The sequence below is a fragment of the Magnolia sinica genome, chromosome 7 (genome assembly GCF_029962835.1).
Source record: "Magnolia sinica isolate HGM2019 chromosome 7, MsV1, whole genome shotgun sequence".
Taxonomy (NCBI): domain Eukaryota; kingdom Viridiplantae; phylum Streptophyta; class Magnoliopsida; order Magnoliales; family Magnoliaceae; genus Magnolia; species Magnolia sinica.
In genome coordinates this window covers 53,921,131-53,947,147 of record NC_080579.1, presented here as the reverse complement: position 1 = coordinate 53,947,147, position 26,017 = coordinate 53,921,131, and the positions used below count along the sequence as shown (strand labels likewise).

The 26,017-nt window shown below is 39.6% G+C and overlaps 1 protein-coding gene across 1 annotated transcript in view; it reads left to right on the top strand.

Annotated features, from left to right (window-relative positions):
• The window catches only part of LOC131251354 (probable DEAD-box ATP-dependent RNA helicase 48), a 37,915-nt gene that overhangs the window by 1,254 nt on the left and 10,644 nt on the right, over positions 1 to 26,017 (top strand). The window contains exons 2-9 of the mRNA XM_058252038.1: positions 1,592 to 1,698; positions 2,215 to 2,270; positions 2,357 to 2,581; positions 3,244 to 3,450; positions 3,552 to 3,638; positions 5,506 to 5,601; positions 5,724 to 5,939; positions 25,731 to 25,913. Of these exons, the coding sequence (XP_058108021.1) occupies positions 1,592 to 1,698; positions 2,215 to 2,270; positions 2,357 to 2,581; positions 3,244 to 3,450; positions 3,552 to 3,638; positions 5,506 to 5,601; positions 5,724 to 5,939; positions 25,731 to 25,913 (1,177 nt within the window). The remainder of the gene's footprint in view (positions 1 to 1,591; positions 1,699 to 2,214; positions 2,271 to 2,356; positions 2,582 to 3,243; positions 3,451 to 3,551; positions 3,639 to 5,505; positions 5,602 to 5,723; positions 5,940 to 25,730; positions 25,914 to 26,017) is intronic.

The window sequence follows — 26,017 nt, the reverse complement described above, 5'->3', positions numbered from 1 at the left end:
ATAAAAAGTTGGTCCAATCAACAGTCTGATACATTTATTTTCCGGGGCTCATCATGGATTGCTTATGGGTTCTAAAACATCACTTTTATCATGTATTCTAACCATCCTATCCATTTGTTGGAAAGGAACCGCTGCAATCTGGAAGGCCATCTTATCGATGGTTTGAATCATCCCATTGGGATGCCCTTTTCATGATTTGTCATGAAAAGTATGATGGGCCGTCCAGGTGTCCTAATTGGAGTGGTCCATGGGATCATTTGGCCATATATGATACATGCATGCATGTATGCATGCACTATATAGCACGTATGCACGTTTATTGTGCTTGTTATGTTTTAGGAATGGTGAATGTGGTGTAAATAGAAGTGGCATGAGGATGAAGGAAAGAAATCTTTCAAATAGTGATCTTTTTAATATAATGAACCTGGATAGTTTCAAGGTCTTGCATGCATGCAACCATCACATGGTTGTCTTGTTATGAGAATGGTGGATGCATTTTAGATCCATGGTCAGAATTTGATACAATGGAACCATGTTTGTTCCTGATGTGGACACCAGGCCATTCAAAGTATATCAATGCAAGAGGCGTGCGTCACACGGTGTCAATGTGGTTAGATGACGGGTACGGGTTGGGTCTTTAGAGGTTGAAGACCTTACACATGTGTTTATGACATGTGTAAGTTGCTTGAAGGAGACATTTGAACCGTTGGATCGTCACGACCCACCTTCATTGTGCCACCTTCACGACGCTATTATCAGGGCCCATCGGGCATCTTGAATTTGAATTTAGTTTATGAACATTTGAGTTATTTAAGTTTTGAGACAGTTTGCCCACAATTTTTGTGCCAATTTTTTTTTTTTTTTTTTGAATTTTTTTAGTAGGGGTATTTTGGTAATTTCATGTAATTACGAATTTATAAGGGTGTTTTACCCTAAACCTAAAGAATGTTATGTTATGTTTGAAGAAAAAAAAGAAGAAGAAAGCTTTTGCTTCTGACGATTTCGTCTTCGACTTCCAGTGATTGGAAGAGGGCGTAAGGCCCAGGGAAGTGATTTCTCATTCTCTACTTCTCTCTCCTTCTTTCTTTTCTCGAGGTACTCTCTTCTTTAACCCTATTCTCTTCCTTTTCTCCTAAAATCTTTAGATCTAGAAGCCGACCCTGTTTCTTTTTTATCTAAATCATTACATCTTAAAAGATTTTCATCCTCACATTTACATATTTTGACATTCTTCAAAACCCATCACCCAAAGCCTAAATTTGAAGAACCACCAATTTTTTTCTGAAATTTTCAAATTTCTCAATCCAGAAAATTCATATTTTCTAGATTAGAAAATCCACTTGGATCGTTAGACGGACCTATTGCAAGATGAAAGTTCTATCTTTCGCCGGATCCAACTAAGTTCAGATTTTAATATTCAATACTTTGTGTTTGTGATGGATGGCCATAATCATTGCTGCAAAGGAATGACGCCATGGTTGGCATGCCCTATGCTAAAATTAGTTTAATGCATGTGAATGGAATTTGTAGCTATTTCTCTTTTTACCATCATTGGTTATATGGGTAATGTTTTTCTATTTCTGTTTCCCAGGTTTGATGAGTGCAATATTTCTCCATTGACAATCAAGGCACTTTCTTTGGCTGGTTATGTGCAGATGACCATGGTGCAAGAGTCTGCACTTCCTTCTTGTCTTGATGGTATGTTGGTTTAAATACTTTGGATGCTTGGTTTTTGTACTCTGAACTCAATTGAACTTATTCTTCCATTCTGGTTGCCTGATGATATTAGTGATTTGTGCTTCCACGATGAAAATTGTCTTTTCATGCCTACCAAGAACATCGACTTGTATTGTGGAAGAATAGAGTTTGGATTTTTGCAGTCATAGTACCATTTTCTAGTACCTTGGTGGTAAAACAGAAGCATGACTTAGTGTATAAAATGGTCTTCTTGAGGAGATCTTGTGCATGCAATATTTATCAAAAGAAGTTTTTGCATATATCCACAGCTATAATTGCATGCACTTCCGGATGGTTTTCACTGGTTTATGCATTTGATTTTTATTTGATGTCTCAATTGAAACTCTTATCACCTATTCATTTCTTTGATATTTTTCTGATAGAAAATACTTTTGTAACTGCTTCTTGAGAATCTCATTATTTTGAGACGTGCTTCTCTATAAGTTTTTAACTGACCATACTATCAAATTGGAGCAGGAAAGGATGTTTTAGTCAAAGCCAAAACAGGCACGGGCAAGAGTGCAGCATTTTTGGTACACCAGTTATTTTGTTAATGATCCAGTTATTGTTTATAACATCTTGCCTGTTTTCTTTTGTACACATTGTTGAACGAAAACAGCTTCCTGCAATTGAAACAGTTCTTATGGCCACAAGTAGCAGTATGAATCAGAGGGTGCCGCCAATACTTGCTCTTGTTCTTTGTCCCACAAGGGAGCTTGCCAGTCAGATTGCTGCAGAGGCAAATGTGTTTCTGAAATACCATGATGGCATAGGTGTCCAAACACTAATTGGAGGTACACGGTTCAAGATTGATCAGAAACACCTCGAATCAGATCCTTGCCAGGTTTGCCTTTAGTTATACTTTTTAATTTTCCCTTTGTTTACCTGGGTTGTATAAAAATTTGAAGCGCACCCTTGTTTACTGGTGCATATCTCTTGGAACCCACATGAAATCTATCTCATTTATCTAGGAGAATGTGAAGCTACTTGCCAGAGTAGGATTTTCAATCTCACTCTTACTGCATTTGCTATGTTTGATATCTGGCCTGGTGGGTTCAATGTGTATGTGCTATGGCCCAAAGATAGGCTGGTTAGTCATCAGGTGGGCCACAAATGCTCAAAGAGAGAAATGTTCAGAGAAAAAAGACCAAGAGTCCATACTCTATGTACATATGCAACACATCTGAAGACTCGACTGATCTAATTTTCAGACAACAGCACTCACATGGGCCGACATGATGAATGGCCCTGGATATTGCTACAAATGTGTCATATTGGCTAGAGTGAGAACATGAGTCTTACTCTTGCTAGCAGCCTTAGCAGTGCTCTTTATCTAGTTGGCTGGCTTTAAGATCTCACAGAACTCAATCTCTGCATGGACACATTTATAAAGTTCATCTTCTTAATGAGGTTAGTGGGAACCCAATTATATAATAATAAAAACACCTTGCTTGTTGCATTAGCACATTGAAGCAAATATTAGCTTTTATCTTTAACTTTTTGCAGATTATAGTGGCAACTCCTGGAAGGTTATTGGATCACATTGAGAACAAATCTGGCTTCTCAATGCGTTTGATGGGTCTTAAAGTACTTATACTTGATGAAGCTGACCACTTATTAGACTTGGGGTTTCGGAAGGATATAGAGAAAATCGTTGATTGTGTGCCACGTCAGAGACAATCCTTGCTGTTTTCTGCCACAATTCCTAAAGAGGTCATTTATTTCTTTCACATAATTCATAGCATGCCATTCTTTCTGCGATTTATGTATAGCATGTTTGTGCTTAAAAATAAGTAAGATTCTGAATTCTGCAGGTTCGCCGAATTTCACAGCTTGTTTTGAAAAGGGATCATGTTTTTATTGATACAGTGGGCTTAGGCGGCCTTGAAACTCATGCCAAGGTAGGAATAGTCTTCCTTGACCATTTTCAAAATTTTATTGCTGTATGTTTCAGGCAGCAACAGTTTGAAGTTAAGAAACTGCCCTGCTGAAGGGATATGATTTGTTCTGTCATCATTGAGCACATGGCTCAACAATTCTGATTATTTTCCAACCAGCATTTGCCCTTAGACAACTCAGAACTTGAATGAGTTTTTTGTTAAGGGTGTTAATGAAGAGTTTCAAATCCTACCCACCTGACATGAAGTGCTAATGGAGAAATTAAGTACTTCTACAGTTTTATATCAACATTCTTTTATATTGCTTGGAGTTCCTCTGTGTTGGAAGGCTATTTCTTAGGTTGTGTAGGATTACAAGCTATGTAACAAGGAGACTACACTTTCGAGAATCTGTGTCATGTTGACATGTGTCTATGTTAGGGGTCATTTGGATGCCTGTATAGTCCTTAAGCAGGAATCCGTTTACAGGTAATCAGATTACAGGGGCCATTTGGATGGGTATATCTGCCTGTAATCAGATTGCAGGCTGTAATCCGATTATAGCTTTTAGCTGTAATATGAAACATGAGAAAAAAGTCATATTTCAGATTACAGGTAAAGGGATTTTAGGCAACAGCTATAATTTTTGAAAAATTTCGAAGCAAGGAGAGTTGCGGATAATCTTCCAACAGTTACAAGGACCCAAAACGAAAGAAGAAGATGAAGAAGAAGAAAAAGAAGACAAACCTCTCCCTCTTTCTCTATTACTGTTGCTAGGGTTAAAACTTCTCATACGTTGGGATGTTGTCATACCTTAGTGCTGTGTTTGAATTGGTGGGCCCACTGCTATGACCCACCAAATGATTTGTTTACCGTAAGAATCAGCCACATGCTTTATTGAGTTTGGCTTATCCCAATGATCTATCTTACATCTTACATAAAAACTTTCTATGTCCTTCAATTATTTTTAAAGGATTTACCACTCCAAGCTCTGTTGTGAGTGGATACCTAAATACAGGCTGTAAACAGATTTCAAGTTATCCAAGCACAGACAACTGTTTCCCTGTAATCATATTACAATTGAAAGCAAATGGAACCGCATGTAAACACTTTACACCCGTAATTAGATTACTTGTAATCAGATTACAACTTAACAACTTTACAGGCATCCAAACAACCCATTGAACTCTCCTCGACACCACATATAAAAGGTATTTTAATATTTAATTATCATATCTTGGGATACTTTTTTACATGTAACTTGTTCTTAAGTTTCTTATGATTGTTATTTAGTTTTGGGATTTTTTGCTTTATAAATAATTATAATATAGCTATTATTCTTGTCCAGGGCCAAGGTAAAAGCAATTTCTTGTGCAGTTGGGCTTAAGTGTTTGTAAAATGGACGAGTTATTGGGTGATTGGGTGTCTTTAATGTAATCGGGTGGTTGGTGAGCTTGGGATGGCTCCTCGCTTTCCCTTCCCTTGTTTCTGGGTCTGTCGTTTTTGTTCGGCACTATTAAAATTTTGTTACTGTTCACACACAGACATATAATCTACCATTAAAATATCATTTTCTTATTTTAAATATTATTGCAGATGTGTTGCCTAATCTTACTTTTAAAAGCCACCATGTTTGACACCCCGTATATATGTCTAGCATTGCTGCACATATCGTTGTCCAAGTTAATTGCAATTTTGTGCCTTATTTGATTATTTTATGCTTTCCTTCAATCTAATTAGTGTTTTACTTTCAGAGGTTAGTGCAGCTTGTGTTTGGGTCTGAATAGTGCTTGCCCAGCTTGTAATATATAGTTGTTGGAGTTTAATGCTGTTGCAAGGAAGATAGTGGAGGGCCTGAACTCATGCACCTTTTTTGACTTGTTGAGTGCAGGTTTTGCAGTCATATCTAGTTGCACCGCATGAACATCATTTTCATATAGTTCATTACCTTTTGAAGGAGCATATAACACGGGTGATTGACTACAAGGTGTGCTATCTTAATGCTTAGCCCCGTTGTAGATTTTTGCTCCTTAGATAATTACTTTTCTTTTTAATGCATTCTGTCGTTCCTTCAACAACAATTTTTTTTTTTTCTCTGCCTGCACTCAGGTCATAGTTTTCTGCACAACTGCAATGGTCACATCTCTCTTGTTCCTACTTCTCCGAGAGCTGAAGATGAATGTTAGGGAGATGCACTCCCGAAAACCTCAGCTTTATCGAACCCGAATATCAGATGAGTTCCGGGAATCCAAGCGGTTGATTCTTGTTACATCAGATGTTTCAGCTCGTGGAATGAATTATCCTGATGTTACTCTAGTGATTCAGGTAATCACGGAACTCTACTTCATTTTTTGTTCTATCTTGTCATGATAACCATGATATTAAGGGTCTGTTTTGGAATAGAGGAAAATCCCAACCTTTTCAGATTTTTTTATCCGAAAGGATTTTAGTCCGTAGAGGTTGCACATTTGGCAGTTTGGTTTCTCTAAATAATATCAGCATGAAGGAGAAACATGTTAAAAATGCTTTCCTTTTCCAATTGATCTCCTTTCATCTTCCTGCTGAAACAAAAAAAGGATAGGGCTAATCAATGCTAATTGACAGATGCTGCCTGCATGTGGCAAGCCCGAAATTATTTTAGATTTAATGCTCAGAAGAAATGCCTGATCTGTGTATTGATCTGACTGGATCAATTAGTTTGTTTGTATTTTCTGATGGAACTGATAGAACTAGCAAGTATCCCTTGCCTACATGAATGTGGTACAAAATCCACAGACATTTGATGTAAATGAGATGGGTAGGACTAGAATGATATGCTTATAGCGCTTATTGTGTACAGCTATTTAGCTAAGTCGTGTTTGGTGTTTTAATATATTACCTCATGGTATGGAAAGGTGGAGAGAGAGAGAGAGAGAGAGAGAGAGAGAGAGAGAGAGAGAGAGAGAGAGAGAGAGAGAGAGAGAGAGAGAGAGAGAGAGAGCTGAAATAAATGGCTCAACATGAAGAATTGAAGAGAAAAATCGAGAAGTAAAACCGAAGATTAAGGACCTGTTTGACATCTCTTATCTTGTCTAATAAGACTTGAGCTTTTAAAATAAGAGCTGCTCTTTAAATGGAGAGAAAAAAGAAAGCAAGATAGAAGAGAGGACCAACTCAACGGTTCTTTTCAACGAGCCAATAAGGGAAAGCAAGTTGTTCAGGAGGATTTTCCTTCATCGCACAAAGAGGGTGAGATCCTCGAAGGTGACGGAGGTGGATGGACCTCTGTTTGCTGCTGAAGGGTTTCTTCATCAACAAATGGGAAGCCGATGGAGTACCCTACCTTATTTGTTGTTAGTTACCTAGAGGGTTGGGTCCACATCAAATTTTCTAGGGTGTTTGGCAAGGCAGGCATAGTCATGGACGCCAATATTCCTCGAGATTGAGAGACATGAGCTTTTTGTGGTTTTGCATTCGTTCGGATGAGCACCGAAGAAGAGGTAGAGGCGGCCATCAAAACTCTGAATGAAGAGAGTATCAGGGGAAAGAAAATGAAGGTATAGAGGGCTCGTTTTGGTTTGGATATAAAAAAACAAAGAAGGGGTGAAAAAAGGATCTAGATCAATAGAGGTCTCTATACATCGCTCGCAGAACGGAAAATTACATCAAAAAACCAAACCCCCCCCCTCCCCCGGGCATTGCCCAATCTTCTTCAACTTCTTTCAAAGATGCATTAGTTAGAAAAGAGCGGATACAAGTGCCAATCCAGAACCAAAATAGCTATTTATAACAAAGTCGACAGAAATCTTGCGAAATAGAAATGCTATAGGAAAGGAAATGGGTTTGGACCAAGTGCTTTGATGAGGTCCCTCAAGTTATCATTAGATCGGAGCTTATCGAAAAAGCGTACTAGCTGTAATGGTCGTTGATTGCTAAAACCACCGTCGAAGCCTCCTTGTCGCAGTTTTGGCTATGGATTACTTCATGCGTATCTGTTTCTAAATCAGAGTTCGTTTTAAAACCCATTGAAGCAAATCAAATGTGGATTTTCTTCAACACGTAGGAAAGCTATAACAAAGTTTCTTTTTCTAAATCCACCCTTATCAATGGTCCCATCATTATCTTCAAAAGGGGATTTGAACATTCTCATTTCGGAAAGGCAGATGTCTGGTTCTTAGTATGGGGTATTCCAATGGAATTGTGGTTCCGTGAAGTTTTCACAACCATCGGCTCCTGTTTAGGAGATATGGCTGATATTGATCCGGAAACAGAGCAAGGAGAGGAGTTCAAGGTTGCGCGAATACGAGTGAGGAAATCTCCTCACATAGTTGATCCATCAACTTCTGTCCGTTTGGTGGTTAGGGAAGAGGTTTTAGACCTGAAGATCCATAGAGAAGGATCAGGTGAGAGCCCCAAGAGATGGGGAGAGATCTAGCGTGGTAGTGAATCCAACAAAGTATCGTCAGAGTCAGATAAACTCGGAGTGTTTGTTCAGTGCAACATGAATCACCTTACTCTTGCTCAGGACGTGCTAACCTCATTGAAGAATCTGAAGTTGGTGGTTTCAGGATGAATTCTTGTGGTTCTCCCTTAGTTTCGTGCTCTGCGGGAGGAAGGGACGTGCGATATTCCAGCCTGATCCAAGAAAAGGTGGGAGCTTCAGTCTTCTCAAGTTCGAGAGTTTCAAACCGACAGGTTCGGTGCCTCTCCTTAGGATCGACTTTAGCCTCGAGACGAGTCTTAAATGTGGATGGGAGAAGCGGACGACACGTTGCTTTTGCTTCTGTCCAAGCCTCCATTCCACGACACATTGCTTTTGCCTCTGACTGAGCCTCCAACATTTAACGTGCTTCCGTTGAACGTGCCTTTATTTTTATCCAACATTAACATATGCCAATCGCTTGCTTCTTCGACATGTGATGACTCCTCTTCTCTCACTAGCGCTCATAGCCTCCCCCACACGTATCTTGACTGTGTTAGTGAATGTACGTGCGCCTATTGATCGCTCATGGGAATTGTATCCCCCTTTTATTTGGCTACTTTCAATGGTTTCTTTCGACCCAGAAGTTTTGGAGCCCAAGGACACCTTTGCCGTAGAAGTAGCAGAAGTTTCTTTCTCCTCGACGTCCACCGATATTCAAAATCAAGTAGGGGAATTGGGCAACAATGATAATATCAATCCTTCTAATTCTCTTCAAGCTCTTCCAGGTGGTGACGAGAAGTTGGAAGATGAATCAAGTAATATAGGAGATAATGATTTCGAAGATGCGATTCCAGAGAGGCAGGAAGTTCTCATTCCTAGTACAACAACGAACTCATGTTCACTCGACAACGTTGTGATTGTCACACCACTACGCATCACGAATGGCTTAGACGAGTTGGTTCTTCAAAGGCAGACTGATTCCCGTCTCAATCTTCTGATCCAGAACGATTCCCCAGATATCCCCAATCTTTCTCAAGCCCAAATGAGCTGGTCCAAGGACATTTTTGAGAGAGTTGGTGGTATGAGTGGTCTTTCTTTTGGTGTTAGAGATGAAGATGTTCATGATTTTGTTCGCTTTGTTAAAGAAAAAAGGAGATCAATGTTTATGCGAAGAACAACTTTCTAAGTATAGGAAATCTCCTCAAGACTGGTGCGAATTACTTAGTCTATAGTGTTTGATCAACTATGACTCTTCCAGTAAGTCAGAAAGCAACACAAGGGTAAGAGGGGGAAGAGCAGGTGATCAATGATAGTTCTCTCTTGGAACGTTAGAGATTTGGGCTGTAAAATAAAGGGAACTTAGATTAAGAAGTTGTGCAAGGGAATCAGGGCAGATGTTCTAACTTTGCAAGAGACAAAATTACAAGCTATAGATAAAGGTATGTTGTCTTCTCTTTGGGTGTAAAAAAATTTGAATGGGTTGCGCTCGATGCCAGGGGTTTTGTTGGGGGCATCCTCGTAGCTTGGAATTCGGATATTTGGGTTTCGGAGGACAGCTTCTGTGGGACTTTCTTAGTGTCAATGGTTCTTTGAGACAATTTCTGATTTTCGTTGGGTCTTCACAGCTAAATGGTCCTTACTCAACTAATCTTTGTGGCCAGATGTGGGATGAGCTCTCCGGTGTCAGACAGAAATGGGGATTTCTATGGTGTATCGGTGAGGACTTCAACGTTGTTTGGTTCTCTTATGAAAAATCTTCAGGAGGGAGGATCAATTCGAGTATGCAGGGATTTTCTGATTGAGTTGCTCAGCATGATCTGATCGATCTTTCCCTAGGTGGAGCTAAATTTACATGGTCAAATAATCAAGCCAATGCAACTCTATCTCGCCTAGATAGATTTCTCGTCTTGTCGGAATGGCTCGCCAAGTTTCCTCTTGTTAATTAGAGGGGTTTATCGAGAATTGTTTCTGATCAAAGACCTATTATGTTAGAGGTGAATGAAGTAAATTGGGGTCCAAGACCGTTTCAGTTCGAGGCAGCATGGCTGAAAATTGAGGGTTTCTATTTCTTAGTGTCAAACTGATGATCTTCCTTTGCCGTTCCTGGTTTTACAGGTTTCAGAACTAGCTTCTCAAAGAACAAATAAAAATTTGGAAGAAAGAAGTGTCGAGGGTTAGAGAAGAGGAATTTGATTCTATTTTGCTCATAATTTAGGATTTCATTTCTAGAGGTCTCTTGTCAGATGAAGATCGATTGGAACGGTCAGTGCTCTTGGAAAAATATGCTTCTTTTATCAAGGAAGATGAGATCAAGTGGTGGAAAAGGCCGAGAGCTCTATGGTTAAAGGACGGATATAAGAACACTAACTTATTTCACTCGATGGAGTGCGAGATCCTGGGTCAATAGAATCTTCTCCCTTGTAGTCAACGGTGTTAGAATGACGGATAAAATTTTTATTTGTGATTCTATCACTTAGTTTTACGAGAATCTCCTTTCTTGCGACAGGTGGCGTAGACCAAGGTTCGATAATCCTTCTCCTCTTTTTCCTTCGAAGATGCGGCATTCCTTGAATCTCCCTTCTCGGAAGAGAAAGTTAAAGCAGCCCTTGATTCTATATGTGGAGATAAATCCCCTAGACCTAACGGTTTCCCGATTCTCTTCTTTCAGAAATTTTGGCAGCTTGTTAAAATGGATCTAATGGATTTCATGTCAGTTTTTTTTTTTTTTCCTTCTTCTAGAAGTAGGCTTTCTAATGAGATGGGAGCGACTTTCATAGGCCTCATTCCAAAGATTGATGGAGCGGTGCAGTTGAAAGACTTTCGTCCTATTAGCCTTATCGGTAGTCCCCTACAAAATTCTTGCCAATGTTCTTTCTCTTCGTTTAGGGCAGTTCTTTCTAAGGCCATTTTGGTGAATCATGGAGCTTTTGTTAAGGGTAGGCAGATTCTAAACATTGTCCTCATAGCCCATGAATGTATTTATTCTAGGCATAGAGAAAGTCCAAGGGGTTTGGTGTGCAAACTTGATATCGAAATGGCTTATGATCACATGGATTGGGATTTCTTGGATTATATGCTGGGTAGAATCAAATGTGGCACAAAATGGGGAGGGTGGATTCGTTCTTGCATTCAGTCGCCTTCCTTCTCTGTTTTAATCAATGGATCCCCTCACGGCTATTTAAAGGCTTCTCGCAGTATTCGGTAAGGAGATCCTCTCTCGTCTTATTTGGTTGTCGCCATAGGAGAGGTTTCAATCATATGCTTTTTAAGGCCGAGGAAAATAGTCTCATTTCAAGATTCAAGGTCGCTAATTTGGGGGTGCAAGTCAGTCACCTTCAATATGCGGATGACACTCTTTTATTTTGTGATGCTAATGCGGTCTCGGTGGATAACCTCCACAAAATTACTGTATGTTTTGAAGCAGTTTTGGGTCTCAAAGTTAATGCTTCTAAATGTGAGATGTTGGGGATTCATGTCAATAACAATAAGCCAATGCATCTAGCTAATATTTTCGACTCTAAAAGTGGAGCTTTCCCCTCTTCTACCTTGGCCTCTCTCTTTGTATAGGTAAGCCAACGAAGCATCTCTGGGACAAGGTGATCGAATGTATTGAAAGCATTCTCTCCGCTTGGAAAAGTCGTACCCTTTCCCTGGGGGGTCGTTTACTTATCAAAACGACATTCTCTAACATGCCGATGTACTTTCTCCTTATTCCGATCTCTTAAATCAGTTTTGGATAGAGTTGACAAGTTGAGAAGAGATTTTAATGGAAAGGAGACAGGACAAGGAAATTTCATCTCCTTAAGTGGTAGGATGTTTGCAAGCTGATTAAGGAAGGGGGAGCTGGGCTAAAAGATTTGGGTCTTATGAATGTCTCTCTACTTGGTAAATGGCTTTGGAGGTTTGGAATTGAAACGGGGAAGTTTTGGTGGGAACTCTTAGCAGCCAAATATGGCTTTCAATCCGGAGGGTGGGAAACAAGGACCTCTTCTCTTTATCGACCTTATAAGGTATGAAAGGCTATCATTTCTACTGAGCTTATGTTTCGAAAGGGTGTTGCTTTTTTTTTTTTTAAAAGCTTGGGCAAGGGGAATCACATCCGTTTTTGGGTAGACGAGTGGTGTGGAGATTTTCTCCTTCAAGAACGATTCCTGTCTATCGCTCATCTAGCGGTGGATTGGTTTGTCTTTGTTAAAGGGTGCTTTTCCATATGTGGTGGGAAATGTCATTTGGTCTCCTTCATGTTGAAGAAATTTGACTGAAGATGAGCTTGTTGAATTTATTAGACTCATGGATTTTCTGAAGTTGGTTGTTCCTTCATCGATCGAGAAGACTCCTTGGTTTGGAAAGTTGACAGTTTGGGGATCTTTTCCGTGCACTCCTTCTATGGTCTCATTTTCAAGCCGCCTTCTCTTTCCTTCCCCTTCCACCATTGGACTTACGGCGCCCCGCCAAGAATTTTGGCCTTTGGTTGATGGCTAGGAAAACAATGCTCACAATGAATAATCTTCAACGAAGATCTCTCATTCTCCCTAATATTTGTCTAATGTGCATGAGGAATGCCAAGGCTATTGACCACCTGTTCATTCATTGTCCATGCGTTTGCACCATTTGGGATCACTTTCTCCTTATTTTCCATATCTCATGGGTGATGCCGGAGTTAGTGGACCAACTCTTGTAGGCTTGGCATGGAGCAGTCATGGGGATTTGTCGTTCGTCAATTTTGAAGCTTGTAGCTATGGTGATTTTCTGGTTCGTAGGGAAGTCTCAGAATGGACGTTTCTTTCGAAACAAGAAATCTTCAACTCTACGGATTATCTACCTTGTTAAGATAGCAATCTCAGAATGGGCTCCCTATGTAAAAGCAGCAGTTAGCGCTGATCTTTCCTTTTTTGTTTTCGCCCTAGTGGTTTTTTGTCTTTGCCTTCGGGCGAAGCTAACAAGATTTTAGTTATCTTTCTTTCTTTTTTTTTTTTTTTTAAAGACTTTTTGTACTAGCTCTTGTTGTACAATAAGCTCATTTGGAAAAATCACCTTTTTCAACCCCGAAAAAAGCTGTAATTTGAAATAAGCACGTTTGGTAAAACATTCAAATGAGAGCATTTTTTTGAGGGATAGTTGCTGTCATTTTAAAAAAATAAAATTGCAACGGCTCCATCTCAAACAAGCATGCCCCTTCCTGCCTCTCACCTTGGATGTTGGCCGTCCATCATGTTGGACATTGGATATTGATTGTCCATCATGTGGAGCCTACCTTTGACGTGGATTGTCTATGTGGGTCAAACATTTGAAGTGGGTCATCCATCATGCAGGGCCCACCTTGGATGTGGACCATTCCTCATTATGCATTGACTTTCGATGTGGACTGTTATGTGGGGCCCACCTAAATGTAGGTCATGCATCATGTGGGGCCCACCATCAATTTTAATTGTCCTTCATGTGGGGCCACGCTTGATGTGGGTCCATTAGGTGGGGCCCACTTGATTTGGGTCGTCCATCATGCAAGACCACACTTTGATGTGGGTCGTCCATCATGTGGGGCCTACTTTGGATGTCTACCATCCATTGTGTGGGGTGCATCTATGTGGATCATTCATCATGGTGGGCCACTTTGGATATGGGTTGTCCATCATGCGGAACCTTAGATGTGGACCATCCATCAAGTGGGGGCCCACTTGATGTGGACCGTTCATCACCTGGGGCCACACTTTGATATGGGCCATCCATCATGTTAGGCCCACTCCGTCCATTATGTGGGCCCACCTTAATGTGGACCATTCATTATGTGGAGGAGCCCCACCTTCAATATGAGTTCACCACGTGGGCCCACCATTAATACATCCATCACGTGGGTCCCAATTTTGATGTGGACTGTCCATCAGGTGGGGTGCACTTGATGTGGACAGTCCATGCGGGGCCACACTTTGATGCGAACTGTGCATTACGTGGGCGCAGCTTGATATGGACCATTCATCATGTGGGGCCCCACCTTCAATATGGGTTGTTCATCTTGTGGGCCACCTACGGGGCCACCTGAGAGGGAGAGAGGAGGAGATTGCAAAGATATGAGGGTATTTTTGGTATTTTAAAAAGTTGATAAAAGCCATAACCTCTACCTAGGGGTGTCAATGGGCAAGTTGGCCGTCTCAGGCCGGAGTATTAGGCCAGTCTCGGGCTTATATTTGAAGCTCGTTTCTAAATTGGGTCAGGCTTTGACTAAGATGTCTAATAGCTCACCAGCCTAACTTGGGCCTCGATGTATTCAAAATCAGTTACGTATCGACCGAAATGGCCGCTACGTAATGGCAACGGTCCACACCGTTACGCAATACGAGTTCAAACGCTGACCCCCTAAAATTTAGACTCGAAACAGCCGTTACCCTCGTTGCCGCAATGGTCAAACAGTAATAGTAAAAAAATGGCTTTTTTGTCTTTTTAAGTTGCGATTTTTCTCATTTACTAGCACTTTAATATTTCCTAAATTTTTCTACTGCAAATTCCAACCACTCTTGGCTTGAATTTGAGGATCAAAATAAGTTATTTCAATGATTTTGTTGAATCGAAGCTCTGTGGGCTTTTGTCTGGAAAATCTTCAAAAATAGGTATTTATACATTTTAAAAAAAAAAAATTTGGACTATTTTCGGCCAATTTTTTAAAATTAGGAAAAATCATTTTTTAAAAATCTTTTTCTATTTTTATGGTTGAATATGGTGTGTTAATCATAGTAGAACATATCAATGTGCATTTAATATTTATTTATACACACACACACAGATGCTCGCACACAACTAGTTGGACAATTCAAATTGGTCCAACTAGCCATTAAATTACAGAAATATCTTTCTTGATTTACATATAATGCCCACTCATGAGAGAGTACATGACATCAAGTCTTATATAGGTACAATAAGAATACGTGCTAAAGATCTACACCGTTCATCAAATATTACCTACTAATTAAATTTTATTTGCCAAAAATTAGTAAATGAACCTCATCATCGGGTCCATATATGTAAGTTGAATTTGGATTGTTAGAATGATTTTTTAACAACCTACTTTTCTAGTATAAATCTATCATCTCATTAATCACAGAAAATAATATTTTATGTCATTCACATGCTTACAAGGAACCTTACCTAATTAACAGACTAGATTTTTCTACACACGTGGTGCATTACTCATATACATCACACATGTACTGCTCGTCTCCTCATCCTATTTTCTTTGGGAAAAAGCCTTTTCGTCCTCTCTATCTCTCTTCATTTAATGTCCTCGCTTCTCAATTAATGCCATCTCTACCCCTATGCTATAATAAGCTAGGTGGGGCCCGACCCACTATGACGTTTGCGATAAATGTATCCCGTCCATTAGTTTTTCTAGATCATGTTAGGATATGGGCTTGATGGGCTCGAAAAGGACGCATATCAAAGGATCAAGTGGACCACACCACATGAGTAGTAGGGATTTATAGCCTACTGTTGAAAGCCTGTTGGGGGCTACAGAAGTTTTGGATCAAGCTAAGATTTATGTTTTCCCTTCGTATAGGTCTATGTGACATTATGAACAGGTTGGATGGCAAAGAAACATCACGGTGGGTCTTAGGAAGTTTTCAATAGTAAGAGTTCAATCCTTACTACTTCATGTGATGTGGTCTACTTGAGTGTCTAATCTACCTTTTCCTTTAGGATCATGAGATTAAATGATCTGTCTAAATAGATGAACGGTGTTGATAAAATTTATAGATCACATTGGGCCCATAGAGCCTCTAACATGACCATCCGTCTTAGATAGGTCTGGTGGGGGTTATACCCAACCCACACCCTCTTTTACGCTTCTTTCCAAATGAGAGTGGATTAGGTATCACCCGGTAGTATGTGAGTGGGTGTTACTTTGACCGTATGGGGCCCACCTTGATGAATGTATTGTATATCCATGCTGTCCATCCATTCTTTCATCGCATTTTATGCCTTGATCCCAACCTAAAGTGGACTACACCACTAGAAACGATGGTGAGCGACCATTAAAAACTTAGTGTCGGCCATAAAGTTTTAGATTAAGTTGATCTTTGCATTTTTCCTTCATCCAGGTCTATCTGACCTTATCAAAAGGTTAGATGGCAAATAAGCATTGCAGTGGGCCATAGGTGGTCCCTAAGTAGTTTTATTTATTTATTTATGGTGAGCATTAAATAAACACTGCTTCCAATGGTATGGTCCACCTGAGATTTGGATCTGCTTAAGTGTTGAGAACAAGTCCTAAAATGATTAATAAAAACTGATGGATAGGGTGGATTTATAACATGTTAATCAAGGTGGGCCCACTCCCCTTTGAAAACACTCTGGAAGAGTACCATGCACTCAGAGCCCACATTAATGTTGAGAAATCCCTATCCTTTGTCATACTAGATCATGGTAGGATGAACAAAAAATTAAGGTAGATCCACGGCTCATGTGGGTTGTGCGACAGGAAAAAGTGGTTAGGGAAAATCCTACGGTTGAAACCTGCATAGGTCCACACCATGATGTTTATATTCCATCCATACTGTTCATAAGGTCATTCCTACTAGGATGAATTGAAAATACAAAAATATTAGCCTGATCCAAAACTTTTGTGGCCCCACGCATGTTTCAACAATGGACGTTCAATCAGCAGTTTTTCTTATTGTGTGGCCACTAGAGTTTTGGATTTGTCTCATTTTTGGGCTCATGTCCTAACATGATCTAGAAAAACTGATGGACGGGATATATTTATCACAAACATCATAGTGGGCCCCCCTACCTTCCTATGGCACAAAGTTGCGGAAGGCTAGCAGGCAATTGATGTCCGTTTCCAACGGCATAGAGGGAGCATTAAATGTGGAGAGAGGGAGGAGAAAGAGGTTTGTTTCCAAAGAAAGTGAGATAACAATAAAAGGTGTGCACGTGTGATGGGTTTGGATAATGTATCACATGTATAACAAATACGATCTATTAATCAAATAGAGTTCTTTGTACGCATATAAAAGCTATAAAATATATAATTTTTGTATTAATAGTACATAATATTTTTATATAAGAAAAGTGGGTTGTAGAAACCTATTCCAACAATCTAGTTTCAACTTACATGTGTGGATTCAACTATAAAGTCCATTTACTAATTTTTGGTAGATAAAATTTAATTAGTGGGCCATGTTTGCTAAACGAGCTAGATCTTTGACACGTGAGCATTTCTCTCACACACACACATATTCAGATTAGTGACTTTATGTTTATATTTTCTTATTTTGGATAGGTTTTGGAGCTTTGTAGGGTTTAAAACTTAATTTATTTTTTATTGATTAGATTCAGAAGTTCGAACTTTATTTCATTAATTTATTTACATTAAGTTTTGAGATTTAATTCATTCATTTTCCTATAAAAACTGTATTTAAACTTAGAGAATCGAGTAGACTCTTACATAGGCCATATCTACCTAAGAAAATGTTTGAGTCTGGCCAACAAGGAAATAAAGATATTGGATGGCAATATAGTCAGAGGGTAAGTGGTAGTAGGGCACCAAATGAAGCGTAATTATTGTGATAGGCTAATAATTGGTGGAATTACGTGACTCAAACAACATTTGGCACATCGAAATGGTTAAGTTGCGGGATGTACTAGAATACCAAAAGAGATAATGATCTTAATATAAGCTAGTTTGGATGAGTCGAAGGGGAAACGCATTGTTGTGCAAAAGAAGAAAGATGAGATTCTAGAGGTGGCCCGACAAGAGGTGTTTGGTCCTGAATATATGGGTGCTTGTGATGAAGATATTATTGATTCTGACGAAGATTCGGATTGGAAAGTAACTATAGTTAGGAGAGAGCTTGAGCTTTGCTTGTGAAGAGGAAGAACACCAGTGTATGTTTGGCGGGAAGGGGTCTATACATGATTGGGGGGGGGGGGGTTGGGAGTGCGACTGCAGAGTACAACTAGGAGTGCGACTACATCTGCAAGTGACAACTAGGAGTGCGACTGCATCTGCAAGTGGGGGTGGGTTGGGTGGATTACGACGTATTTTTGGTAGCCGACGAGAAACATTTTCACTTGATAATCCTGTACATGTGAAAGAAGAAGTAAACGAGCTCATGAGACCCTTTGTTGATCCAATACTGTTTAGGAAAGAATCAACTAAACAAAAGAAGATAAAACAAATGTGGAGTAAAACTTCCATTGAGAAGCTAGATCAGCAGCAAAGTTATTTATACATGCCAACATACCCCATAACGCAGCCAATTCTTCGTATTGGCAGGTGGTAATTGATGCAGCATCAGAAGCAGGCGACTGAATTAAAGCTCCCACGACTATGGAGATTAGGGGAAAATGGACAGATGCAGAGTATGCCGATGTGAAAGCACACGTGGTTACCTTTAAACCAATATGGCAGGCCAGAGGATGCACGATCATGTGCGATAGTTGGACTGGCCCAACCAGACGCAACATGATCAACTTTATGGTGTACTGCCACTTAGGAACGGTGTACCATAAGTCAATTGATGCCTCAGAAGAAATAAAAAAATGCTAATTATATTTTCCCCAATGGATAGTGGTGGATGGGATTGGAGAGGAGAATGTGGTGCAGATTGTGACAAATAGCTAAGCACCATATAAGGTTGCAGGACAAAAGTTGATGATAAAGAGACCAAATATATTTTGGTCACCATCTGTTGTGCATTGTATTGATCTTATATTGGGAAGAAGAAGAGTGTTAGAGAAATGGTTAAAAGGGCAAGACAAGTGACAACATTTATTTACAACCATAATAAAGTAGTCACAATAATGAGAAAGTTCACTAAGGGACAAGAGTTGATGAGGCCTGCGGTGACCTGATTTGCAACAAACTTTATAGCCTGGAGAGTTTATACCAATATAGGGGAGCGTTGAGTGAAATGTTCTCTTCCCGAGATTGGCTCAATACAAAACAAGGGAAGAAGACATCAGGGACACCGGTTGATGTTGTGAACACCATAAGAGACAACAAATATTGGAAGGTCTAGAGGATCCTAAAGGTGATGGAGCCTCTAATAAGGGTACTCCGTCTAGTTGAAACTGACGAATCACCTACTATAGACTTCCTCTACGATGCCATGGATAAGGCGAAGTTGGCAAATTTAACGTGATTGTACAAGTTAGGAGTCTTATTGGAAGATGATCAACAAGAGATTGACAACACAACTCTATCTTAATCTTCATGCAGCAGGTTACTACCTAAATTCTAAGTATAGATGTGACCAATCATTTGTCGCGGGTAATGAAGTTCATGTTGGGCTAAAGAATGTGATAAAGAGATTAAAGCCTAACTTAGATATACAAATAAAGGTGTTAAATGAATTAGATACATTTGGAAATTGCTAGAGTAGCTTTGGAGATGCTATTACACAACATGCGGTATCTAAGTTGCAATCGGCCGAATGGTGGAAGAATTTCGGAGAGAGTACAAAGGCCCTTCAAAAAAATTGTAGTAAAAGTTTTAAGGTAGACAACATCTTCTAGCTACGAAGAGAAGTGGAATTGTTATGCACTTGTTCATTCAAAGAATATGAATAAATTGCACACTAGGACGTTGGATGACTTGTCTTCATGCACTACAACATGAAGTTAAGAATGCGACGATATCATAGGAGCATTACATGTGCTGGTGACACGGACTACTGTCCAATAAACTTGGACAATATTTATGATGATGATGACCCGCTTCTAACTTGGTTGGAAGAAAGGGAAAAACAAATTGAAGAGGATAGTGAAGAATTGGAAGTTAATGACCCAATAATATGCACGGCACAACAAGAGAGTCGTGCAGCTGTGTTGGACTCTGAAAGGAGCAAAGTTCATGCAAAGTCTAGCTCAACAGAAGAGTACGAGCAGTAGTAGCGGCGTGACCGAGTCGGATGATCATGATGGTGGTGGTGACAACGCACCTGATGCTGGTCCCACTTTTGGTGTTGCTTAGCAAACCATACAACCGTGTACAGATCGCGAGGCCGATGAACATCGACAGGGTACATGAGGTTGGACTTATGAGTGTACCAAGTCACGATACATCCAGCAGGAGGCTAGATTTAGTGGTGCACCGGGAGGTCCAGAGCATCCAAGGTGTCCCGTATCCGTTACGATACAGGCGTATTGGCTGATATGTATCGGTAACGGCCGTGGCCGTTAGGCGATACGGGGCCGTAATGGTCACCCCCCCGATTCTGTAGCCGTAACGGCCGTTACAGGGCGTAATGACCGTTTCTGCCCCGTAACGATCAACAAATGGCCTTTTTTTTTTTTTGCCTTTTAAGGTCTGGTTTTTCACTTTTTTTGAAACTTTTCTTCTAAACTCTTCCTAAATCACTATTGCTATTTTCGACCACTCTTAGCTTGATATTACAAATAAAAACAACTTATATTAAGGATTTTCTTGATTCGAAGCTCTGTGAGTCATTTTTCAAAAATTCTTCAAAAATAGGTATTTATACTTTTTATTCAATGTTTTGCTGTTTTAATGGTAGAATATAATGTGTTAATCATAATAGAATATATTAATGTCCATTTTACAGATTGTTGTTATCATTTTATATTTTTTTATAAACTTTTTTCTATTGACGCACTATTTTCGGCCCTGTTTTTTAAAAAATTTGAAAAATTATTTTTTATTGAATGTTTTGATGTTTTAATGGTAGAATATGATGTGTTAATCATAGTAGAACATGTTAATGTTCATTTTACAGATTGTTATTGTCATTATATATATATATATATATATATATTTTATGAATTATGAAAAATAATTGCAAACACCTACACATGTAAGATATTTTCATATTACATTCATTCTAATATATTTATCATTAATAGTAGATAGTTAGAAAATTAAATATATGAGTTTTGCAGTCAAATCCAGGTTGTCTGGTTCATAAATTCATTAGACAGTCCGATACAACTTCTCACCAAGGAGTGGACCGTTACACCACCATAAACATGTTCCAATTTATAAATGAATGCATATTTGGAATGCTTAGAATATTCCGGATTTAGTCCATATTTTTTCATATTTTTTTGGCAAAAAAAATACGCCCCTGTATAGCTGTTACGCCCCTGTATCCGTATCAGTATCGGAGGGCACCGTTACGCCAACCGATACCGATACGGGATACCTTGGGAACATCAGCATGCCATGGTCCCGGGCATTATGATGGATATTCTTATGGACAATAATTTTTTATTTTTTTTTACAAGAGGAAAAACTGGAGAGTATGTAAGAGGGGATTTTAGTACTAAATGAAGATTGCGTAATCAGAGATACAACAATGGGGGATTTCAACAAGAAATCTATAAAAATATTCAAGATTTGGGTTTAACTGAGGAGGATTTGGGGATTTTAGGGTTCTAGAAGGTTCAGAACCCTCCTCTCCTTCGAAAATGGCTTCCGCCCAAAGCTTTGTTGAATCAGATTGCGTACTGAGTTACTCAATATGCTCTTATCGTACTGAGAAAACTCCATGGGGCCCACCGTGAATGTATGTGGTTTATACACACTGTCCAACTGTTTTTCTAGCTCATTTAAGGGGTTGAGCCCAAAATTAAAGCATGTCCAAAGCTCAAGTGGACCATACCCTAGGAAACAGTGGGAATAATGATTTCCACCATTGAAACCTTGCTAGGCCCCGCAATGATTTTATTTGTCATCCAACCTATTCATAAGATCACAAAAACATGGATAAAGGGAAAACATAAATATAAGTTTGATCCAAAACTTTTGTGGCCCTCAATAAATTTTCAATGGTATACGTTCAATTCACAGTGTTTCCCGTGGTGTGGTCCATTTGAGCTTTGGGTATGCTTCAACTTTGGACTCAAGCCCTAAAATTATCTGGTAAAATGGATGGAAGGAGTGGATAAAATCTATATAAATCATGTTGGACCCCACAGAGTTTAAGTGTTGTGATAAGACAAGCGCTAACACTCCTTGAGCTCCGAGTTGTACAAATGGTTGAAAGGAGATCAAAGTTACATTGGTCACACAATGATGTATTTATCATATCCACCCCGTTCATCTATTTGGCAAGATCATTTTAGATCATGAGCCCAAAAATGAGTCATATCCAAAGCTCAAGTGGACCACACCACACTAGCAGCGGAGACAATGATTCTCACCATTAAAGCGTTTGTAGGGTCCACCATAATGTTTATTTTCCATCCAATCTATTCATAAGGTCACACATACCTAGATGAAGAGGAAAAACAAATATCATATTGATCCAAAACTTCTGTGACCCCAAAATGTTTTCAATGGTAGACATTCAATCCCCCACTACGTTTTGCAGTGTGCTCCACTTGATAATTGGATCTGCCTTATTTTTCGGCTCAAGCCTTACGACTAGCCCGCTAAATGGACAGATGGTTTGGATATAACACATACTTCATGATGGGACCCACAAAACTTGGTTACGTTAACACACCAACCGTGGTGTGTGGTACACCAGCCAATCCGCTTCCATCCGCATGGGGAGGGATTAGGTGAGACTCAAATGCAGATTTCTTGAAAAGCCTTTCGCAAGAAGTTCCTGCGCTAGAATCCTAGGTGGGGCCCATCGTGATGTTTGTGAGAAATCCACTCCGTCCATCTATTTTGTGAATTCATTTTATGACTTTAGACAAAAAGTGAGCAGGATCCAAGACTCAAGTGGGCCGCACTAAAGGAAAAGGTGGGTAGGGAAATTTCTACTGTTGAAACCTCCCTAGGGTCAACAGCGATGTTTACACGCCATCCATACCTTTCATAATATCATTCCTATTGGGATGAACTGAAAACACAAATATTAGCTTGATTCGAAACTTTTGTGGCCCCACAAATATTTCAACTGTGGACGTTCAATCCTCAAGTTTTTAGCCTACTTGAGTATTGGATTTGGCTCATTTTTAACCTGATGTCCTAAAATGAGCTCATAAAATGCATGGACGGAGTGGATTTCTCACAAACATCACAGTGGGCCCCACCTAGGTTCCCAGCGCAGGAGCTTCCTGCGAAAGGCTTTTGCAGGAAACCCGCGTCTGCGAGACTTGGATCCACGGAGGTGGGTGGGACCCTGATTGTGGGGCTCAGGGCGGGTGATGTATGTGTCTTAAATCCACACCGTCCAACAATTTTGAAAGATCATTTTAGGATATGATCTCAAAAATGAAGCAGATCCAAATCTTATGTGGGCCATACTACAAGAACAAGTAGTGATTGAATCCCCACAATTAAATACTTTATGTAGGCCACCAGAATGTTTATTTGCCATCAAACCTGTCGATAAGGTCGCAAAGATCTGGATGAAGAGACCACACAAATATTAGATTGATTTAAAATTTTTAGCCCACGAGAAGTTTTTAATGATCGATTACCATTGTTTCCTATATTATGGTCCATCTGAGATTTAGATTTGCTTCATTTTTTTCAATCATTCTAAAATGAGCTTTCAATACGTATGGACGGTGTGCATCTTATGGGATTTGTATCTGCCTCATTTTTATTTTTTATTTTTATCTCATGCCATAAAATAGTTTGAAAAAATGATGGCCTGGATAGGACACATACATCATGTTGGGGCCCACAGAGCAGTGTCAGTAGCCACCTCTCTATCAGTAGGCAATTCGCGCTAGGGTCGTGGCCACATCATGATGGGTCCACTTGAACTTTGGATCGGCCTCATTCTTTGGTTTCTATGGGCACATTATTTTCGATTTATGGATGAGCAGTACTATTCCCAGCCCCGTCGAGATGGAGACGATGATTATGAGCCACCGTGCAACTCTTATGTGGGTTTAGCCCACAACCAGCCCATTGATATGTATATTTCTCAATTTTTTACTTCTTTTGCTTTTCAATGAATTGGTTGTGTTTTCATACTTGTCTTTGATACATTTATAAATGTCATGCATTCAATTTAAATATAGTTGCATTAGTTCAGTTAAACATTGCCTAGCTTAGGACCCTATACAAAGAAAACTTATATGTGCATGGTGTTTTTTTTTTTTTTTTTTTTTTTTTTTTGAGATGTGATGATTGAAAAGTGTGTATTAAGGTCTTTTTTAACAATCACTGAAGTTTCATTGAAAATTCAACCATTTTCCCAATGTTTTCTCATGTTTCCCAAAAAGTGTGATAAATTATGCGATACAAACGATATATCCCATGTGATAACCAATACATATCTGTATCCCAAGGTGCGATACATAGCGTGATACCGATATTTCGAACACTTCTTGAGGATGACAGGATAAGAATCACAGCATGGGAGAAGTCTCTGACATATTGAAGACTTTAAATATAATAAACATTGTAATTTATGCAAGTCCTCATGTATGTAATATAGAATACATTATGAGAAATAATAGCAAACACCTACACATGTGAGATATTTTGATATTACATTCATTCTAATATATCTATCATTAATATTTGGTAGTTACAAAATTAAATCTATGAGTTTTGCAGTCAATTCCAGATTGCCAGGTTCATAAATTCATACGACAACTCGATACAACTTTGTCACCAAAGAGTGGATAGTTACACCATTATAAACATGTTCAAAATTATCAATGAATGCATATTAGGAATATTTAGAATTTTTCGGATTTAATGGATATTTTTTCAGATTTTTTTGACAATATATATTTTTTTTTACCGTAACATGGGGCATATCAGTCATTACGGCCCCGTATCAGCCAATACATGCCGTAACCGTATCAGTTATGGTGGGGACCATTACACCCACAGTTACCGCAACGGTACACCTTGGTTAGCCTGTAAGGATTTTATAAAGTAATTTCAAAATTCAGTTTGCAAGAGCAGAGGAAAATTATTTCATGCTACATAAAAGGGGTTGCTGGCTTGGGTGGGCCCCACCATGGTGTTTATGTAAAATCCACCCCGACCACCAAGTGTGCCACCCCATGTGACGGCCAGGGCCCAAAAATCAGCCCCATCGGTGTTTTAGGTGGACCACATGGTTGGAAACAGTGTACTGGGCAACCATCACCCTCCATTATGTTTCACTTCGTGTGCTCCACCTGAATAATGGATGGGCCATAGGCTTAAATTTCGGTGTGGTATCTAATGGTTGGAGTGGATTTTATATAATCATAACCGTGGGCCCTATAAATATTAAGGGTGGACGTCCCTCTACCAATTGTTTTCCTTGGTGTGGCCCACATGAATCAAGGTTCATCCTGATTTTTTTTGTCCATGGGCATAAAGTAGGATTAAACATCTAATGGTTGGTGTGAATCTCACATACGTGAGGGTTAGTCACACGCTTACATGAATTTGCTCCCAAATCCGTAGACATGATATAAATGATGGTTAGGACTAGAATGGTATGCTTATGTAGCGGTTATTGTGTACAGCTATTCGGGTAAGTCGTGTTTGGTGGGACATCCAAGTGTACACCTAATGTGCTTAGTGTGTTTGGGGTGCTAAAAAAATGAATCCACATTAAGTGGGATAGCACCTGCCTGCTCCAAATTGTGTTTGAGTGAGAATCTGTCTTTTCCCTGAACCATGACTCAGATTGGGAACTGTGAACACCCCACGATGTTGCCTAAGCAACTGAATTACAGTATAGATTGTAGAGCAACTATTTGTGCATATGATTGACTACTACATGCGGGCATATGTTGCATTTGCACACACGTGTCTACAATGACATTGGAAAATTGGCTTTTCTCAGGTGGGTATACCTACTGACCGGGAACAATACATCCATCGGCTTGGAAGGACAGGGCGTGAGGGCAAAGCTGGAGAAGGCAAAGTGGTGCTTGCACCATGGGAAGAATATTTTTTGGATGAGATCAAAGATCTGCCCCTTGAGAAGTCTCCCTTGCCGCATTTAGATTCAGATCTCAAAGCGAAGGTTTGTCCCTGGCTTTCTTGTTTTACCTTTTTTTAATGGATAGCCGGCAATTTTATTGAAAGGAAAGAAAACTGGAAAAGAAGACAAACTACAACCACACAAAC